General features: G+C 31.2%; 1 protein-coding gene across 6 annotated transcripts in view; it reads left to right on the forward strand.

Annotated features, from left to right (window-relative positions):
• The window catches only part of LOC107512535 (probable ATP-dependent RNA helicase DDX60), a 74,095-nt gene that overhangs the window by 37,944 nt on the left and 12,428 nt on the right, over positions 1-23,723 (forward strand). For 5 of the 6 annotated variants that reach the window (XM_036233621.1, XM_036233620.1, XM_016148180.2 and 2 more), the window contains 14 exons: positions 2,576-2,691; positions 3,348-3,487; positions 5,242-5,351; positions 5,452-5,556; positions 6,140-6,265; positions 10,292-10,419; positions 11,594-11,752; positions 13,070-13,214; positions 15,195-15,347; positions 19,333-19,437; positions 20,009-20,209; positions 20,963-21,067; positions 21,215-21,359; positions 22,707-22,828. In XM_036233621.1, the coding sequence (XP_036089514.1) occupies positions 2,576-2,691; positions 3,348-3,487; positions 5,242-5,351; positions 5,452-5,556; positions 6,140-6,265; positions 10,292-10,419; positions 11,594-11,752; positions 13,070-13,214; positions 15,195-15,347; positions 19,333-19,437; positions 20,009-20,209; positions 20,963-21,067; positions 21,215-21,359; positions 22,707-22,828 (1,860 nt within the window). The remainder of the gene's footprint in view (positions 1-2,575; positions 2,692-3,347; positions 3,488-5,241; positions 5,352-5,451; positions 5,557-6,139; positions 6,266-10,291; positions 10,420-11,593; positions 11,753-13,069; positions 13,215-15,194; positions 15,348-19,332; positions 19,438-20,008; positions 20,210-20,962; positions 21,068-21,214; positions 21,360-22,706; positions 22,829-23,723) is intronic. The other variant, XR_004954895.1, reaches the window with a different exon arrangement.

The raw sequence follows: 23,723 nt of genomic DNA on the forward strand, positions 1-23,723 counted from the left end.
ATAAGAATCCGACAGTTTCCAGTGTTGTCGAGGAAGCGAAGCAGTGGGAAGGATCATGCACTGTTGGTCGGTGCAACTCTGAAAATTGTTTTGACAAAAATTAATTAAAATGACCATACTTCATGAACAAGGAATTGTAGCTATATATCCTAGTACTAGAAAAACAAGATCTAAGATCTTAAAATATAAGACAATTTAAGAACTGTCACAGATGTGGACCAGGAGACCTGTACAAAATGTTCAGAGCAGCATTCCAATGTCCATTAGAGCAGAAAGAATGAACAAAAGAATGGAACAGTCAATACAATAGAAGACATTGAATGATGAAAATGAATAATTATAAAATCATAATATTGATCAAGGGAAACTAGAACAAAAGGACACATGTTATGTAATGTAAATTATAAAACATTATGAAACCGATAAAATCAAAGTATATTGTTTCTGAACACACACATATGTATAAATGTGTGTGTGTATGTGTGTATGTATGGATAGTTATCAATATATAGTTATATATAGTAATATATATTGATATATATGGTAGTTATATAACTATATATAGATACATATATAACTACATATATACATATATATAGAGAGAGAAATATAATAAAAACCGAGTCATAATTTTTTTTTAAAAAAAGCAACATAGTAACTGTCAAAAGAGGTGGTTATAATATGGACTTGAGGTAATGGAACTGTTTGTCTTGACCTGTGAGGATGTTTGCTTTACTTGGTTAATGTGAGTAACAGATTCTTAATATCAAAGTCTATTTGTATACAATTTATTAACTGTTATATTTCACAATAGAACAAAGGTTAAAAAATGCAAGGATTGATTTAGGCATAAATAATTACATGACATGTGTGGTGTTAGACATAAAATTCTAATAGCTACTGTTATTGTAATGTTTACTGTAGATATTTATTCTAAATGATTCCCACTTCTAAAGCCATTTACTCTTCAGAAACAAAATAGTTACTATTATCATGACTACTGAGTTAAGGCAAAGAGAGATTACCTTTCCCCAATTCACCTCATGTTAAGTGGCTGAGCCAAGATTAGAATGCAGGTAAGCCCAGTTATGTGTGCTTTTAATGTTTTTAGTACTATTACTTTTCTATGCTTTTAATGCAGCCCAGACACACAGAAACATCTGTACATGTAAAAAGATGAGATTAAATGTCCTCAAATATACAATGAAGTAAAAAACTGCAAAACATTGATTTTAAATGTTTTCATCTACGGTTAAAATACTAAAAAGAGTGCTTCTTACCAAGTCACACTTCATCATTATAAACTCCACATTCATCTTTTATTTATCACTCTATGGCACTTCAAACACACATATACTTTATTAAAATGACCTTCTTATCAATATATTTCTGATGTCCTCTACATGTTCTTCTTTCTTTTTTCTTACTATTTTGACTAAAAGCTTTTTGAAAGCTACTCTACCTCTCCAGTAAAAATCAGAAATAAAGCATAAATATGAGATTTTGAAATTGAGTTATTTCTTTTTTCTCATTCTGTAAAATATAGGGTATAATATACAAAAGGACCTAATTTTACTAAGAAAAAGTTTGTTATTACCTGAAAGTTCTACAGAAATTATTTAAAATAAAATCTTTTACAATTGTTCTGGCTTTTGTATATTATTTTTAATTGTCCATATTATTGTGGTAAACTAATAATGAAAGCTAATAATCACTGCACTCATCTTGACCCCAATTACATTCAGGGGACTGGGTTTTCTCTAGATTTCTAACTAGTGTAGAATAAATGCTCTATGTGTATTTACAGACTGAAGCCTGAAGAACTTTACTTATTTCAAATTAATTTATTTTACAAATGTTTTTATCTGTATTTCAGTGGGAAGATTAGTGATACATGAGTAAATGCTTTATTTTATAGAGATTTTTTTGTCTTATCTTTTTTGCGACAATCACTATAATTTAGCCAATATTTCCCTTGCAAGCAAGACTTTCAAAATGTGTCCTTTTGTTTTATTTGTTATTATGAGTATTATTATCATAGAATGTAATAATAATTTTTATAGTTCAGCTATTGTCTTGTCTTATAGAGAAAGTTGTCTTTTTATTTGTTATTCTCAAACCCACTTTAATTCTTCTCAAAATTATGTTGAGATTCTTTGACTACCTTTTTTGAAATTTATTTTCTATTAAATTTATTGAGGTAACATTGGTTAATAAAATTATATAGGTTTCAAGCATACAATTCAATAATGCAGTATAAGTATATTGCTTTGTGTGTTCACCACCCAAAGTTAAATTTCTTTTTGGCACCATATGTGTGGTGTCCTTTCCCTCTGGTAACCACTAGACTGTCGTCTGTTTATGAGTGTTTGTTTGTTTGTTTTGTTTGTTGCTTTCAGTTTTATATCTCACATATGAGTGAAATCATGTGGTTCTCAAAGTTGTAAGTGGGTGAATGAACATTTCTGAATGTGGAAAAAGAAAGGAATAGCAAATTCTGGTAGCATAACCTGTTAACATGTTGAGAAAAAATTGTAATTGACTTTATACTGAGTCTATTTAATCACATTGCCAGGTTCACTGTCTTGGGGGAGAAATTGGAGCAGAAGTTTGGGAACATCTTCTTGCTATGATTCGGTGTCCCTTTCTGGCACTTTCTGCTACTATCAGTAATCCTGAACATCTCACTGAGTAAGCCTGAGTTTTGCATTTGTTATCATTGTTATTAGTGATGATGATGATGAGGAGGAGGATAATGATGATGATGATAATAACAAAAATAAACAATTCAGCCATAGATTATTTAAAATGATCTCTAAAATAAAACAAAAAGTCTCTTCAAGTAATACTTATTTTCTTCAAATTTTATTATATTTAACTAGAAAATATTTACTCTTATCCTTTGACTAGATGTAATTTATATGCTTTTTTGGTTCTTCAAGAACCACTCTTGTGTGATTGATTTTTCTGTTTATAGTTTGGTATTTAGATCTCAGAGGACAGCATAAGCAGTTTAGAACTATCCTTCCAATATACTATGCACACTACTTTCCCACGCAAAATACCAAAATGTTTTCAAAATGAGTCAACGCATATAACAGAAATGGATATAACTTTTACTGGGTCAATAAATGTCACAAGAAACCTCAAATTATCAGTTCTTGGTGACTGTAAAACTAACAACTGATTAAACTATGTGATAGTAAGTATAGTTTTAATATGTTCAAAATTTAGAGAGGATTTTTATTCTCTTAGAATCAATTTTTAATGATTTTTCTTAGAAAACTAATGATATTATAGATTTATTTTTCTATGACAATAATTCCTTTCTTTTTTTAAATAACTAGATGGTTGGTGTTAATTAAAAGATACTGGCAACATGTTGAGAGCACAGTGGAAAATTCTGGTCCATCACAAAATGCCTTGAAAGCTTCAAAGAAACAACAAAGAAAAAGAATAGAAAAGCCATCATACAGAGTCAGACTGGGTATGACTATCTTAACCTAGGTGAAGAGGTACTCAAAATGGTTTAGATCATGCTTCTTGTTTGTAACATAAAAGGGAATCTTATAAATGCAAAACAATTTGGTTCTTACCACAACTCTGAAGGGAAATCAGTTTTGTTTTAATATGAAGAGGAAACTAAATAAGTGAGAAACAGCTTTAGGAGATTAAGTGATATTGCTGAAGCCCACAGAACTAACAAATTGGTGGATCTCTAAAACTTGAAAATCAAGCTCTTTCCAAAGATAATCTATTTTGAAATAATGTGAATCCCTACATAATTTAGTGTGATTAAGAATGGAATTGTAGCAAGAATAAATATTTCACTCCATATTTTGTAAGAAAAAATTAAGGGCAAAACCATTTCTAGAGGGCAGATCAGTTTTGGTTTGCTGACAAATCATTGCTTCAAAATATCCTTTTTCACTTGTGGTCTAGTTCTTTGCTATCGCTCTTGTTTCATACCACAGTAGTCTTTCTTTTCATGAATTTTCTTGATATTTGGATTATTTATTGTTCTTCAAAACTTGCCTTTGCTTTTTATTTCCTTTTTCTGGAATGACTTTTTATCTACACTTGACTGAAATCTTTCTATTCATTCTTTAAGAGGTATCGCCTAGAGGCACTGTTCAAATGCTACCTTGATTCTTTTAGTTTAAGTCTCACAGTGCGTCCTACATTATGACATTTCCTACTGCACTATAGCTGTTTTTCACATCCCTTATTTCCCTCAGAAAACACAACATTTTAAACATACATGTACATTTAAGTGAACAGATAATATAATGTATTATGTACATAAAACATATATATATTTGTTTTTAATTCATATTACGGTGTCTTATATTTTATATATACTCTAAATATTTTACTACTGGATTAATGAATGTTGCTATACCTTATATACTTATAACTGTTTTCATGAGAATTCCATAAAGTAGTATAAACTCATATGTTTCTGGCTACTTTCCAACTGAAAGCTGCAGATCTCCGTACGTGACACTCATGCTTTCACTTAAGAAATATTAAGGTTCCTAATATATACCAGGCCCTACGATCATCTCCAGAATTATAATAGGAAACAAACTCTTTGCTTTTCTGGAGCTTAAATTTTAATGTAGACATAAAGATTAAACAAGATGAATAGTAAATAAAATAAAAATAAAATAAATGGCATGTTAGCTAGTGGTAAGTGCTAAGAAAAAAATAAAGCCAAGTGTAATATTAATAGAGATATTTGGAATATCAGCTTCTTCAATTAAAGAAAATGAACAAAATCCAAAAGACACATATTCTTTCTTTCACCTGGTAATACTATTCTTAAAGATAGAGAGATAATATAATAATAATAGTAATAGTAATCCTTAATGTTCCTGAATAAATAATTGTTTTTCTATATATCTATTTGTCTCATGCCCCATTACACAAAGACATGCTTTACAAGAATACATAGAGAAATAAATTAGAAAATCATAATTAAACACTGGAAACTGAAAAATGGTGATAGAACATAATTGCAGATTAAGACCAGGAGGAAAAGTAAAGCACAGATGTGTGCAATAGGTACATGGAGTCCTCTTTCAAGTTTCTTCCCAATGCACAGCACTGTTTCTAGAGTTTTATTTGCAACGAGCTCATGCAAAGCTCTTTCTATGCCTATGTATATTTGTAAACTTATAATTAGGTCATTGTGAAAGCAAATGGTTTTGAATGATTATTTCAATCCTGTATTTACAGTATGGTACAAAGAGCGATACAATGATCTAGAGAAGTATGTGTGTTCTCTAAAGGATAACGACTTTATCATTGAACACTATCACTCATGTGCTGCACTTACGGTCAACCATGTAAGCATAAACCACTTTGGAAAATGAATATGTGTCCAGGTTGTTAAACAACTGTATATAGGATGTAAAATTAATACTTTTTTTATTTTATGGTTTTTAGATAAAGAAATATGGAATTCCTTTAGACCTTGGATTTTCTCCACGGGAAAGCATATTGCTTTATGATGCTATGGTACACATTTGGCCAGAATGGACAAGAATGCAGGTATGTATGTATATATACATCCTATGGCTGATATCTCTAATTCTTTGGCTATGGTAGTCCATCAGTAATAAGCAGATTCATAAATGGTATTTATTTTGGTATAGGTAAAGGCAACATATTTTGTTGTTAAGAATTTAAAATCCAGAGCCGCGTATTTCAGAATTGGGAAAATTAGTGAATTTTTCTATAGATATTCATATTTTTTCCCTGCCAAAAAATAATATCTACTTTATTGGGTTATTATGAAGATAAACTGAATTGTTATTTTTTAAGTGCTTAGAATACTGCCTTGCCATGGTAAGAACATGTATTTAAAAAAAAAAAAAGGAAATTTTTTCTTTTACCTCTAAAGCTAATTGCAATATTTAAAAATAGTTATGTGTTGGTAGGTTCTAATGAAAACAATAATATGCAACCATTACATAGAGAACAGAACCTACGAGCCCACACACAGTTAACTCTGTAACTGAATATGGAGGAGTATTGACTGTTGGGAGATCTACTTCATAGTCTTACATATGGAAAACTTTAGAAAGGATGATGACTTAATTTTCCTTGGTATTTGTGGTTCTTCATTTTCTAGGAGTTAGAACCTGAAGAATTCAGCTGCTTCAAAAATAAAATAGTAATCATGAGGGCAGATGCTAAGAAATATGAGGAGGAACTAAAAAAGGAGATAATTCGTTGGATTCAGCTGGACCCAAGCAAGGTAGTTAAAACCATTTAGAATTTATTTAAATCAAAGATTAATATGAAATGGATCTGACTTCTTCATTTGGGTTCAGAGAATCACCCATAAAGCTCTCGATTTGAAGATGAACACCCTATTGCATGTTTTGCTATTGTACCTTAAATTTAGTTAGCTAGATATGGAAAAATGCAAAGAATTATTACTTGAATTCCAGCTTGGACAACACACACATGCCACCATGTCTATTCTGAATCTGCATTTCAGACAATAAAACTCAATTTGGGCTCTTATTTTTCATCGAAGATAGAACTCTGATTTTGGATACCACTGGGTCATTACCTTGATTTTCTTCTCCAACATTTCTCTAAGAAATACCTTTTGTCTCTTTACTTATCTAGATAGTTGAATGCCCAATTTGTTTTTGTTACCAACAAATGGATAGATAAGATAAATTATAGTATTACTTAATTCATCTCATTTACTTTAAGTTCTATTCTTTGACTTTTTTATAGTGATCAAAAAAAAACCCCTCTGATACTTTACTTTCTGAAAATCAGTACTATTTCAATGCACAAGCAGTGACACATGTCCATGGTTACTCAGGGCTGGTTCACCAGAAGGAGAAGAATTTGGATCAACTCATTTACCTATAGTGACACGTAATATCAAATAATCTTGACCACTTGAGGCCCTAAGTCATAGTTAAGATGTGATCACTTCTTGATTAGCATGATCTCAGGTAATGGAAGCAGGATTTTTAAATCATCTCTACTTCCTTCCTTCTCATTCCATGTGGAAAGGAGCCTATGTTTTTCTTTTTAAATTTTAATTGCACACTGACTTGGGCAGACTACTTGATCTGCATATCCCAAAACCACCTAATGCTAAGAATTGCTATTATATTAAATATAGGTCTTCAACACTAGCTGCTTATTAAAAGGTAAGCTTATTAAAAATTCAGATTTGATTGACTTTGCATGGGACTGGGGCTCTAAAACTTTAAAAAAGATTTCTGTGAAATTTTCATGTACAGACAGGGTTGAGAATCTTTGGCTTATTTTTGCTATTTGGCTTTAACATCCTAGAATATAGATGCCAGCCTAGCTCAAACTTAATTTAACATAGTCTTTCTTCTTGACTTGCCATATTCTAAGATGTGGCAAACCTCCAGGCACTAATCAGTTCCATCCAGTATCCTCTCCAGTAGGCACTAGTCATGTGTTTCCTTCCCTTGGAACTTATGACATGCCTCATAGTAACAAGCCGTATCATTCATACATGAAAATCCTCTTCTCATTTGTTATATCTTGTCAAATAGTTTTTGTTGGGGATTTTACATTCTTTTCATATAAAATCTGAATTTTAAGCATTTATTTTTCTTATTTGTTTATGTTAGAAATTTCATTTAAAATATTATTTGTAGACCAGTAGGGTATATATAGGATATCAATTGAATGAATAAATGAATAAAAATATTGCTTAATTTTATTTTTTCCAGGCATCCTCTGGTACAATAAACTAAATTGACTTTTAGTCAATATATATATGGCCAGCTTTTTCTCTTGCTATATCATTTTTATTCCATATTCATTATTTTTAATTAGAAGGCTGGTTATAAATATTACCTTATTCCAATTATTTTACAAGACAAACTGTAGTTGTTTTGCTTTTAGTTATATCATTCCTTTGTGGTTTGATATGGCTTTGATTAATGTTACAATTTTACAATGATAGAAATGTCAACACACTTTCCAACTCTGAATTTAGGTACCTCTCAGCAGGTATCAACCAATCCTCATTGACATCCTTTAGTCTCAGAGTCAGTAACAATCTTTTTTCCTATGTTGACATACATAACAGTTTCTTATTTTTTTTCTGAAGTTCATGGAAGGCTATATCTTTAGAAGGTCTAGTGTTATTAGTTTTATTATATTCAGGCAGAACTTTTATTGTATGTCTCATGGTTTATTTTTTTTTTCACTTTCCTTTATATTTTTTTCTACTAATTTATTTTCTTATCCATGTCCCTTCCTCCTTTGGCTCTCTTGGCCCTGGATTTATTTATTTATATTTTTTAGAACTTCTTGTACTGGAGTTATTGTTCTGCTTCCAAATTCTTATCATCTAATCTCAACATTTTTGTAATCTTTTGTGTTTATCTGTGATAATTTTCTTTCCTCTTGCAAAGAGGTCATATTTCAATGTTCCTTATATATTGTTATTTGGGAGAGTTGCCTTCTGTTATTTTTGGACAGTGAATGTTATGTTGTGGGGTTTCTGTATTATGTTATAGTCCTCTGAAGAGTATTTTTATTTTTAGAGGCAATTAACTTAAATTCAAATTACAAATCCTGTCTTCTGAGTGACAGCTAAATCTTTATTTTGTCATCCTTTGTTGGGCTGTATGAAGTTTGCCTTGTACACATATGGGTCAATAGTTAGACAAATTTAGGCTTAGTTTATTCACGGATTTTAAGAATTGTTTAGCTTTCTCCTTTCTGAGATTCTCCCCTCACTTCTTAGTGACTATCATTCTGAGCTCAATTTTCTGACTCTTCAGACAAAAAGATTGCAGGATAGAATAGGGGGAGAGTTTATCAAAATTTTATCTTTTCTACATTTCCCCAGGCTAAAAGCCAAGAAACTAATTTCCACTCCTGCTGTTCTCCTTCCCTATATACTCTCCAAAACCTTTCTACTTTTGTTCACTTTTCAGTGACTTCAGGTCACCGTTTTGTCGTTGTGTTTTTCTGAGAGGGGACAGCTGTTACCTGCAGGAGAGTAGAGTTCAGTAGGAACTCCTTCGGCCATTGTAGAAGCAAAACTACTTTCCCTGTTTTGTTTTAAGAGAATTTATCTCACATTCCTGAAGGGGAATATAGATATTCTGAAGTATTGCCAACATTTTCAGGAAGTTCTGTTGGCTTTTTTCACATATACTTACTTATCTGTATGCCCTGTTTTACCTGTAGGATAGACTGTCAACTGATGAGAGCACATCTATTTTTATCTCTCAAAATAATGAGCAACAATATCATAAAAGAAGCAACCCTTTTCATTTAAAGACAGAGAGAACTTGACCACAGCAATTTCCTTTAATGTTTTGCTTTCTCTACTGAAGCTAGAGATACTGAGGCCTGGGGTTGGGAGTGGTGGGATCATCTCACAGACCATAGTCCCAGGCCAGGGAAGGTTGAATGTATTAACCTCTACCTTAGAGTAATTGCAGTTGACTCTGAGAGGTGCTACTTCAGGGTGAGTCAACTGATGGAATGGAAGAAATGAGAGGATGGAGCAGAGCTTGTTAAATTTTTTATGACACATTTATCTATTATGTATAAATTGAGTAATTAAACATAAACAAAAAAGATAAGGAAATATGACACACATGGTACATCGTTTAGAATACTGGACAGTTTTAGTGTCTTATTCCTCCTTGACCTTATATTGAATTACACACTGCTCTACCCCAACATTTGTAGATTTTCTGGTTTAATAGTTGATTTGTTGTGTCTCTCATGGCTGGGTTCTTAAACTCTTGAATTCTACTTTTAAATGATTTTATTTGTTTACATTTCTTGGTTTTCCCTGGACAACCCAGAACCTGTTGTTTTAAGCTTCTTCAATCCTTCACTCTTAATATTGATTTGGATGACGAATTTGGAAGAATACATAATCTCCAATTTTTGAGCATTTTTGACTCTGTTTATGTTGAAGTCCTACTTACTATATACCCTCTATTCACCCTAATAACCAACATTAATCTTGTGACAATCTCTGTTCCTTCCATAAACACCATGCCATGATATTACATAGACATGATTACAATAGTATAGAAATATATCATTCAAGTTTTCTCAGATTTTGTTTTATTTAAAAGTATTCAGTACATGATTTAGATATAATTCCCAATTGACTCCATGAAAATGCACTCAGTTTTATCAAATTGATTTTCAGTCTCAAATGTCAGCTGATTTTATTATCTTTTCTTCATAATCACAAATATTTTATGACCTATCTTTTACTTATGATAATTTTATCCAGGTAAATCAGTTACTAGAGTACCTCAAGCCTCAAAATTTTGACAGTCCAGAAACTAAAAGGCAAAAAATGTTTCCTTGTTTTGTGGAAAAACTTAAAGAAATGGATAAGCTGCCTGCAATATTTTTTTCGTAAGTAACATTAACTTAGCATTATAATTAATACTGTATGAATTTGAAGACTTTTGAAAGAATAATTGAGGAAGAATATATATAACCTCTGATTTATATTAAAGTTTTAAGAAAGTTAACTCTATTTATGTTGAATTCATGCTTACAATACCAGGGAGGGTATAAGATGAGAGGAAGGAACACTCGTCTTAATAAATTATACTTCAAAATATAATTGTATGGTTTAGTATAGCAAAATTCTCTGGCCTATCACTTATTAGAAAAGTCTGATACATCATCAAAGTAAGGTAGAGGGTAAAATATATTATGCATTTGCCAAAAGAGAGCCTGTACACTACTACACACAGGCTTACCATATACACCTATGACTTCACGCTAAATATTTCCTCTTTCTGTTATTTGTAAAAGTGATTATATTTAATCTCCTTACTGAAAAGGAAAGATCTTCAGTCAGCTAGTTTTCTGTTTCTATTTTTCTTTTCAGAACAGTACAAGAAAAGTTTAGATGGGGCTTAGTAGTAGCATAAAATAATGACAATAATGTTTTCATTATACTTAAAATAATCATTTCTTTTGGAAAATATTTAATAGATCTCTATGGATGAAACGAGCTCCCATTCAGTCATTTCACTTCACTCCTTGGTGCTGGACCAGGACTCAGGGATGCAGAAATAATTTATGACATGACTGTCCTTGAGGAATTGACATTGTTGGAAGAGTAATTATATATATGCCTTTGAAACAGTTAGATTCAACAGTTTAGCCAGTCAATTTATAAAGTTACTTAACATTTTAGTATTCAAGGCATTCTGTAGATGTTAATAGTGAGTATGAGGAGATATTTGTCACCTCTGGAAACATAAGAGAGTAAAACATTAAATTATTAACTATAAAACATAGTCTGTCCCTCAAGGGTATAACATAATATACGTTTTCAATAAATGTGTAATAGATACATTAAGTGCTTTAGAATTTAATTGGAAGAGAAAACAATGGCCTAGGGTTAAAGACATTTTTACCAAGGGGCTGAGTCTGAGTGCAGATATCCTAGACAAGGATATATATATATATATATATATGAATGATACATAAGAGATGTATATAAGATATATATGAGACATACATGATTGCTATGAACATGAAATTACTAAAAATTCTCGTATTTTTAATTTAGATACAACATTCATTCGGTGGAAATATCAGCTTCAAGAGTTCTTATGAATCTGATAGATAAACAAAATACTCACAATGATCCAAATTCTGAAAAAAAAAAAAATTATTTGATCAAGAAACTGAAGAAAGCAAGAAGTTCTCAAAAGAGAAACATTTCTACGTGAGTATTTTTGCTTGAGTTGTGGAATTTTAAATGTTTAATGAAATGTATGAGTGCTAAGCTGTTTTTATAATTCAAACTTGTTTTTATAATGTGATGATGTGATTTTTTTTCTCTTTTTATAATATATCAAGTTAATTATACTTCACTTTTGGCAGGGCGGGGTGGGGAGAGGTGCATCCAGGAGAGAATTTTTTAGCATTTTAATAATTATACAATAGTTTATAATAATTTTCTTCATCATATTAGCTTTTTTCCTTTTTTTTAGAAGTACAAATTATAGATTTGTTTTTTAGAAATTACAAGTTTGCAAATTTACTTAAAATAGATTGTATGATGTTTATACTCGCTTGTAAAAGCCATTAAAATATCAAACAGCTGGTTAGAGCAAGTTTACGATACATTTGTCTTTTAATATAACACCAGAAACATGATTTTAATATTTTCATGACTTTATTACCTTAAAGCATACAAAATTTAAAGAAATGCCTCTATTTTTATTTCATTCTAATGTATAAATTAACCTGGGAAACATGATATATGAATTTTGTTATATAATTTTTTCGAACAATGGTTATACAAGTCTCACCCTCACTCAGGAGTCTTTCCTAGCATTTGACCTTATCTACTCTTGAGAAAAATAATAACCATAATTTTTTCTCTTCTGTTGCAGTTATATTTATGAGATGGGGGTGGTCATATAGAATAGTTTTGGGTCTTAAAAGAGTGAAACTAAATGTAGGATAGCTAATACAGGCTCATTTTAAGGGCCCAGTAGGCTGGTCATCCTTTCTCAATATGTCATTCCACCCAAGTAGTGACTTATTGAGAAATATTCCGACATATGTCAAGGCTAATTTTGTCACTTACAGAAAATTCAATTACAACATATGTTAAAAAGATGAGTCTGGCTGATAAAATTTTTCTATACTTTTTTAACTGTAAAGAATTTGAGTTTGCAATTATTAGGAAAAGTGAATTTTTCCATTAAATTTAATGTCAAAAATATAATACCACTGAATATAGAAAACGAAGATTTTATTGGCATGGAAGATAGGAGAGATGCAGAAAATTTTGATATTTTTTGTTAAATACATGTTAATCCATATATTTAAATATACTTAAATAGTAAGCTGATAAACAATTGAGGCAATTAAGGTCTAAAGAATATTCTTTAATAGGGGCATTGTGTTTTGGGTTTGAAGTATCTAGCATTCTTTTTACCTGGCATTTATATACATTACCTCCAAATTAAAAAAATAGAGGAGCATGCTATAATCAACATATTTACCGATTTTCCTAATATTTTATATTGAGTTTTTTAAAATCAGATTCAAGTGCTAGAATTCAAAGAATCATTTTATTGGGAGCTGAAATAAAAGAAATAAGAAAAAACCTTAAGAAGTATAATGAATTTTCTCCAGACTGTACTTATACTGATTCTACGGCTGTGGATAATCAGGTAAGAGAAAAGAAACAGGGATACATTCAGGGATGTATATTGGCTTTCTAGGGCTGCTGTAACAAAGTACCACAGAATGAGTGGCTTAAACAACAGAAATTTATTTTCTCCCAGTTCTGGAGAGTAGAAGTCTGAGATAAAGGTGTTGTCAGGGTTGATTTCTTCTGAGGGCTGTGAGAGAAGGATCTGTTCCGGGTCTTTTTTCTTGGCCTGTGGAGGGCCATCTTCCTTTCGTATCTTCATATCATCTTCCCTTTGTATGTCTGTGTCCAATTTCCTCTTCTTCTAAGGATATTAGTCATATTGGATTAGGGTCTACCCTAATGACCTCGTTTTAACTGAATTACTTTATAAAGACCATATTTCCAAATATAGTCACACCTTGAGGTACTGGGGGTTAAGAATTTTTGGAGGTACACAATTTGGCACATAAAAGTGTGTGTAATGTCAGTACTGTAATATAGAATTTATAAAACATACAATGCATTTCATGTAAATTAATCTTGAAACAGTAGATGAAAGACTAAAATTGAAGGCTGGAGAAATTAAGATTTGTGTGATTTTATATAGCTTTTGAAAACAGCTTCAAGACCTATGTCAAGGTATATAATACATACTTCTATGAAATTGCCTATTAATCGAAGTGAATTATAACTATTTCTTTATATGGACAGTAATATATAAATTAAATATAAAATCTTTTTCTGAGCTACAGGCTTAAGCAACGACTTGCTAAAGTAAGCTCAAATTCATATTTGCCTTCTGAAAATTCTTCCCCCTCTGTTCTTTATCTACTTTGTACCTAGTTCTTCAGACAAGAAACTGTGGCATTATGATTGTCTTATACTTCTCCCTTATGCCACTGCTCATTCAAAAACTTAATTCTAGAACATGGACAGACATCCTAAACAAAGGGTGCTTATTAAATTTTGTTGGTTGACCTAACCATTCAGTATTAGTCAGAGAACTGTGGTTATTACTTGTTTATGCTTTTTTTTCTTCCTTTAAGTTATGGGAGAGGGGAAGAAAGAGAGGCAGAATGAGAGAGAGAGAGAGAAAAGAGAGAGAAAGAGAAGAACGAAAGAAACAATAATAATAACTGACAAAGATAGACCAAGAAATGTACAGAAAAAGACACAGGAAGTTTCTAAGAGAGAAAAAAGAGACAAGGGGAGGGAAAGGATTGGGGAGAGGGAGGGAGAGAGGGCAGGGGGAGGGGGGAAAAGAGAGAGAGAGAGAGAGAGAGAGAGAGAGAGAGAGAGAATGAAAGAGAGAAAATGAGAGAGACTAGAAAGTGACAGACACAAAGAAAACACACGGAAAAGATAAACAGGAAGATACAGAGAGGAGAGTGAGAGAGAGAACAATCAGCACTGGTCAGACATCACTGGAGGTGATAATGAAAAAAAAAAAAAACTAAGTTAGATTTGGATAACAGCAAACCTAGAACAAAATGAAGGTGGCAGGAAATCAGACTAAGCTGAGAATTTAGGCAGGGATGGTACCAGCCTCAGAGCACTCTGGTCCCTCATTCCCCTCCTGTCCCTCCCCTTCAGTGTTTCCAGGCTGAACTGGAACCTTAGTTCAGTCCGTTAGAGCTATAACCAGTGATTAAATACTTTGGAAGCAAGATTAGGCCTCAACCACTCAGTGGGTGTGGGGAAGAAAATGAGGTGCATGTTCCTGATGAAGAAATGAATGAAGAAAGGATCATCACATGTAAGATTGGGTTTCATTTGCCAGGATCAGATATCAAGCTTCAGATGTCCGATATGATGAAAATATTCTACTTAAATAGCACATATTAGGCATTTTATAGATTAAATAGGCTATGGGTTCTGACCTAAAACAGAACTACTCTTTGTAGAATTGTGTCCAACTCTGTGTTGATTTCTAAACAATCTTTTAACACATAACTTCACTGTTAAGTTGAAGGATAAATGCTTTAATTTGATACTACAAACTGTTTGGGTATTTCAGACTTTAGCAAAGATCTTACGCAGATTGAGAGGAACAAGACAAGGCTACAAACTGCAATGTCTGTTAAAACGGGGCATTGGATATCATCACGGCTCAATGGAATATAAACAAAGACAAGTCGTAGAGATGCTTTTCAGACAGAAGCATGTCAAGGTTGGTGAACTGTGAGGATAATTTTACTAAAAGTAGCACCTTCATTCCTTTGGACTAAGTAGGAGGAAGAAATGTACCCTGATAGCTTATAGGGAAGTCATTCTATCTACTCCCTCATAATCTCACCCCTTGAAGGGATAGTCTGCTAACTTTTTAGCATTTTGTATTCTGTTCTTTTAAATACATTTTTGCAGAGTTAATATATAATGCACTTGAAATTTAGGATCATATCTACTCTGCCTAATAGCATATAATTAAGTCTGCATTAATTAACATTACGTAATAAACATTTTATGAGTTTATCATAATATATGTATATATGGTTTATTTAAACATTATGTTAATGTTGAAATTTTTTTTAATGAACATATACCATCGTTTCTGATTATTGATGGATCAATTGATTCTAAGTGTTTCAAAGAGCAAAAATAATTTCAGACTCTAGAAATATATTGCTAATTTTTTTTTTCCAGAAGGACTCTATTTGCCTACTTCACCTTGATAAATTTTGATTATTATGGTTAGAAACTGGAGTTGTGAATATAGTGCAGAGAGTATCTTATATACCATGCATCTAATTTGCCATATGATTTAACATCTTTTGTTAGTATGATATTTTTGTTATAATTACCTAACATAATATTGATAAATTTTTATTAATTAAAGTCCATTTTTTAATTCAGATTTCCTCAGTTATTCCCCTAATGTCCCTTTTCTGTTCCAAAGATACAACATTACATTTTTGTTGTTGTTAGATCTCTTTAGGCTTTCTTGGCTGTGACAGTTTCTCAGGTTTGCCATGTTTTTGAGGCTCTTAATAGGAGGATAATTTGTAGAATATCACACAATTGGGATTTCTTTGATGTTGTTCTCATGATTAGATGGTCACTATGTGTTTCTTGAAGGAAGACCACAGAGATAACATGTTATTCTCATCATATATCAGAATTGTAGACTATAGATATAGTCTATTAGTGTTAACTTTAGCACCTGGCTGAGATCATATTTGTTAGACTACTCCACTATAAATTTAACTATTATTCCCATTTTCCCTACTGCCCTCCTTAGAAGGAAGTCACTATGTATAGCCCACACTTAAGGAGTAGGTAGTTGAGTAATACTTTACATCCCTATAGTTGAAGTAGCTACATAAATTATTTAGAATTCTGTATAAGAACTGTGCCTCTACTACCACATTTATTTATTTCATATCAGTATGAACACATGGATATTATTTTATGCTTTGGACTATAATTCAATGCTACTTATTTTCTTGGTCACATTATTCCACTTTTGGCCATTTGGAACTCTTTCACTTGCTTCCTACATCCATTTGCATGCTTCCATCATTGTGAGTGTTGTTGTTGTTATTCAGCGTTTGTTACTTTCTGGCAAAGTAAGATGCTCTCTTATCGTATATAATTCTTAGCCTAGCCTTAGAATGAGTCATATCTCCAAAGAGTCTCAATTTCTTTTAGACAAGCCTGAGGAACTATTACAACCAAGAAAAGTCAAAGAAGGTATGTCTACCAAATGTAATGTGATATTCTAGGTGGATCCAGAAAAAGGACATCAGGTGAAAACTAAGGAAATCTGGAAAAAGTACGACTGCTAGTTAATAATAATGTGCCAATGTTTTTAAATTAATTGTATATAATATATGCTACAAATTTAAGATGTTAATAATAGGGGAAACTAAGTGCAGAATATAAGAACTCTACTATCTTTGCAAATTACTATAAATCTAAAAGGGTTATAAAAATAGAGTTTGTTTAGAAATATTTTCTGTGTATGCAATAAAATATGTGTTCTGTAGATGCTGGCTTCAGTGTTCTGTGAGGCTACTTAATTTAAATCTGTGTTATTGGTAATTTTTTTTATCCTCTATCAGTTATTGAGAGCAGAATTATTAAGAATAGAAAGTGTTAAAACCTCTCATTCTTAATTTAAAATTTTCTGTTTTTCTTTGTAGTTATGCCAGTTTTTACTTTATATGTTTTAGTATGTACTAAATGTTTAGTAAGCAATGTTAACAATAAAGCACATTAAAAACATTCTGAGAAAATAGATTACTATAACAGTTGACATCTGACTTCCCAAAAGCAAAAATGGAAGCCAGAGATAAGTGAAATTTTGCCTTCTAAAACCTAAAGAAAATAACTTTCCCCTTAGATTATTATTTTTCCAGAATGAAGGCATAGTGGAGATTTTAGACAAATAAAAACTAAAAGTGTTCGCCATCTCACCTCATCACATAATAGAAAATTCTAAATTAGGCAGAAAGAGAGTAATTCAGGAAAATAAAAGATGGTCAAAAATATATAAAAGAGTGGCCCTAGAAAATGGCAAATGTGGTTCGCTTAAATCTTTTATTATCTGAATAAAAATAACACATAGGAATAAAAAAGAAAAAATATTTTTACAATAGTGTATATTTTAGAAGTAGAGATTGTTTGAGGTAATGTCTAAATGGAGGATAAAATTATTCATCAGTTTTGGGCTTTTATAAGTATAGATTGTAAATTTGTTAGTGCCCCCTGAAAGAACAGAATATGAACATGCAACATCCAAGCTATGGTGAAAAAATAAAAGGCCCGTAAAATATTTGAATGTATCAAAAAGTAACCAAGAAAGCAGATGAGAAGATTTAGAACACTGTCTCTAATAGAAAGCACAAGTAAAAACTGTATAGAAAGTATAAAATGATATCCAGATCATCAAATATAATAATTACATTAAATAAACTGGATGTATTTGAACTTAATGACTCTAATTAAAGGTTTTTAAAAACATTTTTGAACTTAATTAATACCATATCTAAGATGTTTTTGATGATATGGGACACAAAATGTAAAAAGAAGGAAAGGATTGAAAGGGAAAGATGTTAATAATAACCGAAAGAAAGCTGATATGGCTATGTTTCTATCAAACAAAATATGTTTCAAGATAAAATCATTAGTAGAGGTGTAGATGGTCCCACCATTAGGCAGGTATACTAATTTAACATTTTTACATAATTACTAGGTCAAAACATATAAAAAAGACATCATAATGGAAATAAAAATATATGGAATTGTTAGGTAAGTAAAGTACTATATAGCCAAATTTATGCGATGGAGTTAAACTAGAACTTAGAGAAAAATGTAAATGCATTATTGTGTCTGTTTTAAGAGATAAAAGCTTAGAGAGAAACATGAAAGTGTATGAGTAACCTCAAGTGATTTGGGGAAAAGATAGAGATAGGACAATTTATGGCTGATAGCCTCTGTTTTTTCTAAGAAATATGAGTCAAAATAGTATTTTAAAATTGAGGTAGGAAAGAAAAATCCCAGGAAATATGCTTTCTTCATATATCTTATCTCAATTAAGAATATTATTTCCTACTCAATAACACCGTCTTCTCCAGAGTAACCGAAAAGCCCCTGTCTGGTCATTTAGCTTTCATTCATCACTTCCTAAAATTAGTTGGAAGACCAACTAAAGCAATTTTATAGATATTAGTTATATCATGTTACTCCCCTTTCTCTTAAAATCTAAACTACTTAGAGTGGTTTTTTAATGCTTAGTATGACCTGGTTCCTGCTCTCCCTCTGCGTTTGTTCCCTACTGTTTTCCTTCCTTAGAAATGTTTTTATTTAAAAATAATACTCCTTTTACAACCTATGGTTTTTATTTATGCAAAAAAAAAGATTAAAAGCTTACTGAATGGCTGTGATTTCATATCATTTCACAATCTTAAAATACTATATAATTGTAATATTAAAAAAACATTAAAGTGAATTGAAATCTCTATGAAAGTTATTTATTTCAAAAAATGTAGTAGAGTTTGTATTTTTGCTGATATTGGCTTTTAACTGGAGTTTCACTCAATAAAAATGATTTCAGGGTGTCTAATCTAGTCAATATTTAGAGACTATGCACACATTTATATAGTCTAAGTTAAATTTGTTTTTATTTTATTTTATTTTTTACCCTTCACCTATAGGTGGTAACAGCTACCTCCTCCCTTGCTTTGGGAATTAATATGCCATGTAAATCTGTTGTTTTTATGGAAGATTCTGTTTTTCTAGATGCCTTGAACTTTCGACAGGTATTTATATCACTGTCTTGTATTACATTTATATTCATAGGGATTGGAAACATCTATTTTAAAATGGGTTCTAGATGCAGGAGATTGTATGAATATGATTATGTTTTAAGATGTTTTGAGCACTTATTGATCGACTATTAAATAGATTAAATTTCTTAAGACTATTCCTGGCTTGGTAAATATTGAACTTAAAAATAATGTGAAGAAATGGTAACCGTATCTTCAAGAGCACCCAAATGTGCCAAGTTTCTACAATTATAATTTGTGTCTACAATGTTTTCAGTTCAAACTAGTTTCTGAAAAGACATTGTAAGATAAGACAAAAATTGCTCTTACTTTAAAAATTATGATCTTAAAACATAAGCATTACTGAAAAGCAAACATATTTTAATGATAGATCTGTAAAATAAAATAATATTTTAAATGTTGCTAAAATTGACATGCCAAGCAACAAATAACTCAGGATTTTTGAAAGTTTAATGTTCCACACAGTGTAGGTAAGTTAGACATTAACCATTTTGAGAGATAATATTTGAAATGATTTTAAACTGTTCTATGATCCTGTCCTTAGATGTCTGGTCGTGCAGGAAGACGTGGAGAAGATCTTATAGGAAATGTGTTTTTCTATGGTATTCCATTACCTAAGATAGAAAGACTCTTGAAGTCAAACGTGCCCAAGCTGAAGGGTCAGTTTCCTCTAAGCATATCCTTGGTTCTCAGACTCATGCTGTTTGTTGCCAAAGCAGATGACAAAGAGGATGCTAAAGCAAAGGTACGTCATTTCCTATTATTTAAATAACAATAAATATAATCATTTAAGCTCAGTTTTATAATGTTGCATAAATTACATAAGCCGAAGGGAATAAAATAATAATGTACTATAAATCAACCCACTGTAACATTTGATGCTCCTTTATAGCCCCCTTATTCAACACAAAAACATACTTTTAACTTTCAGCCTTTGAAACATATGGAAAATTAAGCCCATGATTTTCCTGTTTTAATTACCTCTGGTCTCTGGTGTGTTAGAAAAGAAACAGTTTTTTTTTTTTTGCAATTATGTCTGGCCTAAAACATTTTAAAAATCAAATTTCAAATAAGTAACTAATGATTGAAAATATAAAAGATACTGAAACATAATCATTGGTTTTACATTTTTATACATCATTTTGACTTCTTATGTGTCATGCATAAACTTGTAATTATTTATCTTGCTAAGTTTTTCTTACCATTTTCTATTACACACACATATGTCATATAAAATATTATAGAATACCTAAATAAATATAATAATAAATAAATACAATAAATATAATTAATAAATATAATAATTATAACAATATAATAAAGCAGTATTCAATGCTTAATTTAAAAATAAAAAAAATATATTGTAGATTATATGTTGCACATGAGTATATATGTTCTACAATAGAAATGTTACTTGTCCTTTGGATATTACATTTGGAAGACACATTACAAAATTTGCTTATAATCTAACTTAATATTTTGATATATGCATGTATAGGCATTATCTGTTCTCCAACATTCATTGATGTCCTTCAAGCAACCAAAGATCAAGTGCATGTTAAAGTTTTACTTTATATATTCTTTGCAATTTTTGGCCACAGAGGTAAGATTTAAATATATTTCCACTAAATTAAAGTTTTAGTACATCTATTTAAACCCACTGTACTAAAGCCTTCTTTATCAACAACTTATTTGTTTGATATTTCTGAGATCTAGAGACTGAGGCTAACGTGTTAAAATTGATTTATAGGGGTACCTGAATTCAGAGGGTATTCCCATTGGATTTTCTGGGCTTGTGTCCCATTTGCACTACCATGAACCTGCAAACTTTGTTTTAGTAAGCTTGCTGGAGAAATGTTTATTTCACAAGTTGTGTATTCCAATCAACATAGATGGTAAGCAAATATTCCTTTCTTAAACACTTTTTACATTGTGTGCACAAACGCACACAATTTACCCTCACATTCCCCACGACTGCTTTCAGTTTGAGTGGTCTGACATTTTCTAACTACTTTTTCTCTTAATTGATTTTGAACATTTTTCTTATTTTGTATCATTAAATATGTTTATAAAAATATTGTTAATATAGACATGATATATTTGTGATGTAAATGTTTCAAATGACCATTTAATGTACTTTAAATTTTAAAGACTAAACCCTTAGAATAATAAATACAATTCTTCAGAAATCATGAGGCATTTTTAATATATATCAATTGAAATAAATTGCAATAATATATATATATAGAATTGCTAATTTGTCCTTTTTACATCTGGTCATTGGTATGAAAAATAGGCCTCTGATATCCTCACATCTAAGTCCTAATTGTTAGCTATATCACAGTAAAATATGAAGGTAAAGTTCAAAGTCAAATACAAACTGAAGTGAATTTGCCATAATGCTGTCTGTAGAAAAATCAAATTGAGGTTTTCTGTTTGTTTATTTGAAGTCGGGAGCCTAGCTCTCAGTGCTCTGCATTTCTCTCACAGTGCAAGGCCATGTAGCTTCACACTATTAAAGCTTCCAAGTTCTCACGTGAATGTGTGTTGTTTACTCATTCTTGTACTGATCAGTTATTAAGTGGCTATCAGTGTGGACATGGCACTCTGTTAAATACTGTGGCTGATTAAAATGCAGGGATCAGACACAGGTTTTCCCTTGAGATTTAGTCCCTAAAATACTACAAAGATTTGGGCACATGGAAATGTAGAACATACATATTCCAGGGAGAGAACTATCAGGAGCCAACATGTGAGTAGTAGTTGGACTGTAACATTTGTTTAAGAGCGAATGAGTGGGTGCGGGTTAACCTTTGGCTTCGGGAATTTGGAAAATGGCATAAGGCCTTCATTCCTTAGTAGGTTTTGAGGAGAGGTAGGAAACACTGAATGGAACCAGGCAGCGAAGGGAAGGTTTGAGGACCATGATAGAATCCAAGGCGACTCCAGAACTAAAGGACAAACAGCTGTTCTTGTTTTTTATTTTATTTTTATTGGTTTCTGCAGCTAAGCATGGACCTAGGGCTACCAATAATCTGTGTCAGTATGGGGGTCAATTAGTCAGCATGTTATAAACATATTGAATTTATTAAAAATTCACCAAACGTCTGGAAAGTGAATTTTTCAATGTGTCTGACTCTGAAATTTTAAGTTTAAGTTTTAGGAAGTGGCTCACTATATTTCTAAAATGATGAATTTTGTTCTCTAAAGTTTTGAAAAATTAAATTCTTTATTTTAAACAGGCCAAAAGACGTTTTCGAAAGATGTGATGGAAACCTTAGTGGTGGTGTTAGCAAACCTTTTTGGAAGACGGTATCTTCCTTCCTGTGTGAAATACTTGAAAAAGAAATTTTCTCATTCAATGGTAAGAGAAAAATATACACTCTAATCTTGTAATCTTATGTAAACTCTTTCCATTATAATATGCAATGCAATTGATTTTTCCAATAACGAAATTTTGCTGTTATTAACTAGTTATTTCTTTATCATGCCTCAGTCAGTTCTTGAAATATATAGTAATTTCTCGAGGAAAAGATTGAAGTCTTATTTAAAAATGGAGAACTTTATGTCTAGTAGAAGATTTCAGCAAGAGAATAACAGGATTTTTCATTACATTGAAGATGACCTCAAACATTACATTTAATGGTGAAATAATAGCCACAGTAACATTTATATTTGAGACAAGAAGATATAAATATTCAGTTTAACAGCCATTTGAAAATGTTGTTCTAAAAATTCTACTCATTGCCAAATGGCAAGAAATAAAAATATGACATAACTATGGGAAAGGTAAGCGCAGTGAGCATAAGTACGATAGAATAATTTGAAGCCTGATTCCTAGACTCCTTTCCAGCTCTGCCACTTAGCACATAGGTGACCTTAAGCGAATTTCTTTATCCAGGCTTGTTTACATACTTATCTGTAGATTGGGAATCATAACAGTACCTACTTCAAGGATTGCTATGAGAATTAAATTAATTAATATATGCAAAGTGCTTAGAACAGTGCTTAGCACATAGGAAACACTCATGTGTTTACTCTTATTTTAACAGTTATTATTATTTGCAGATGAAATGACTAGCTATTGAAAAAGAATCAACAGAAAAATGATTATAATCAATAACAGTTTAGTAAGTCTTCAAATGCAAAGTAGATCTAATGCTTTTTTTATATACTAAAAGTATAGCTTTCCCATATACTAAAGATACAAAGAAAATGAAATGTAATATAATCCCACCAATACTAAAAAATGAAATTAA

Source organism: Rousettus aegyptiacus, unplaced genomic scaffold (assembly GCF_014176215.1).
Source record: "Rousettus aegyptiacus isolate mRouAeg1 unplaced genomic scaffold, mRouAeg1.p scaffold_m13_p_16, whole genome shotgun sequence".
NCBI lineage: Eukaryota > Metazoa > Chordata > Mammalia > Chiroptera > Pteropodidae > Rousettus > Rousettus aegyptiacus.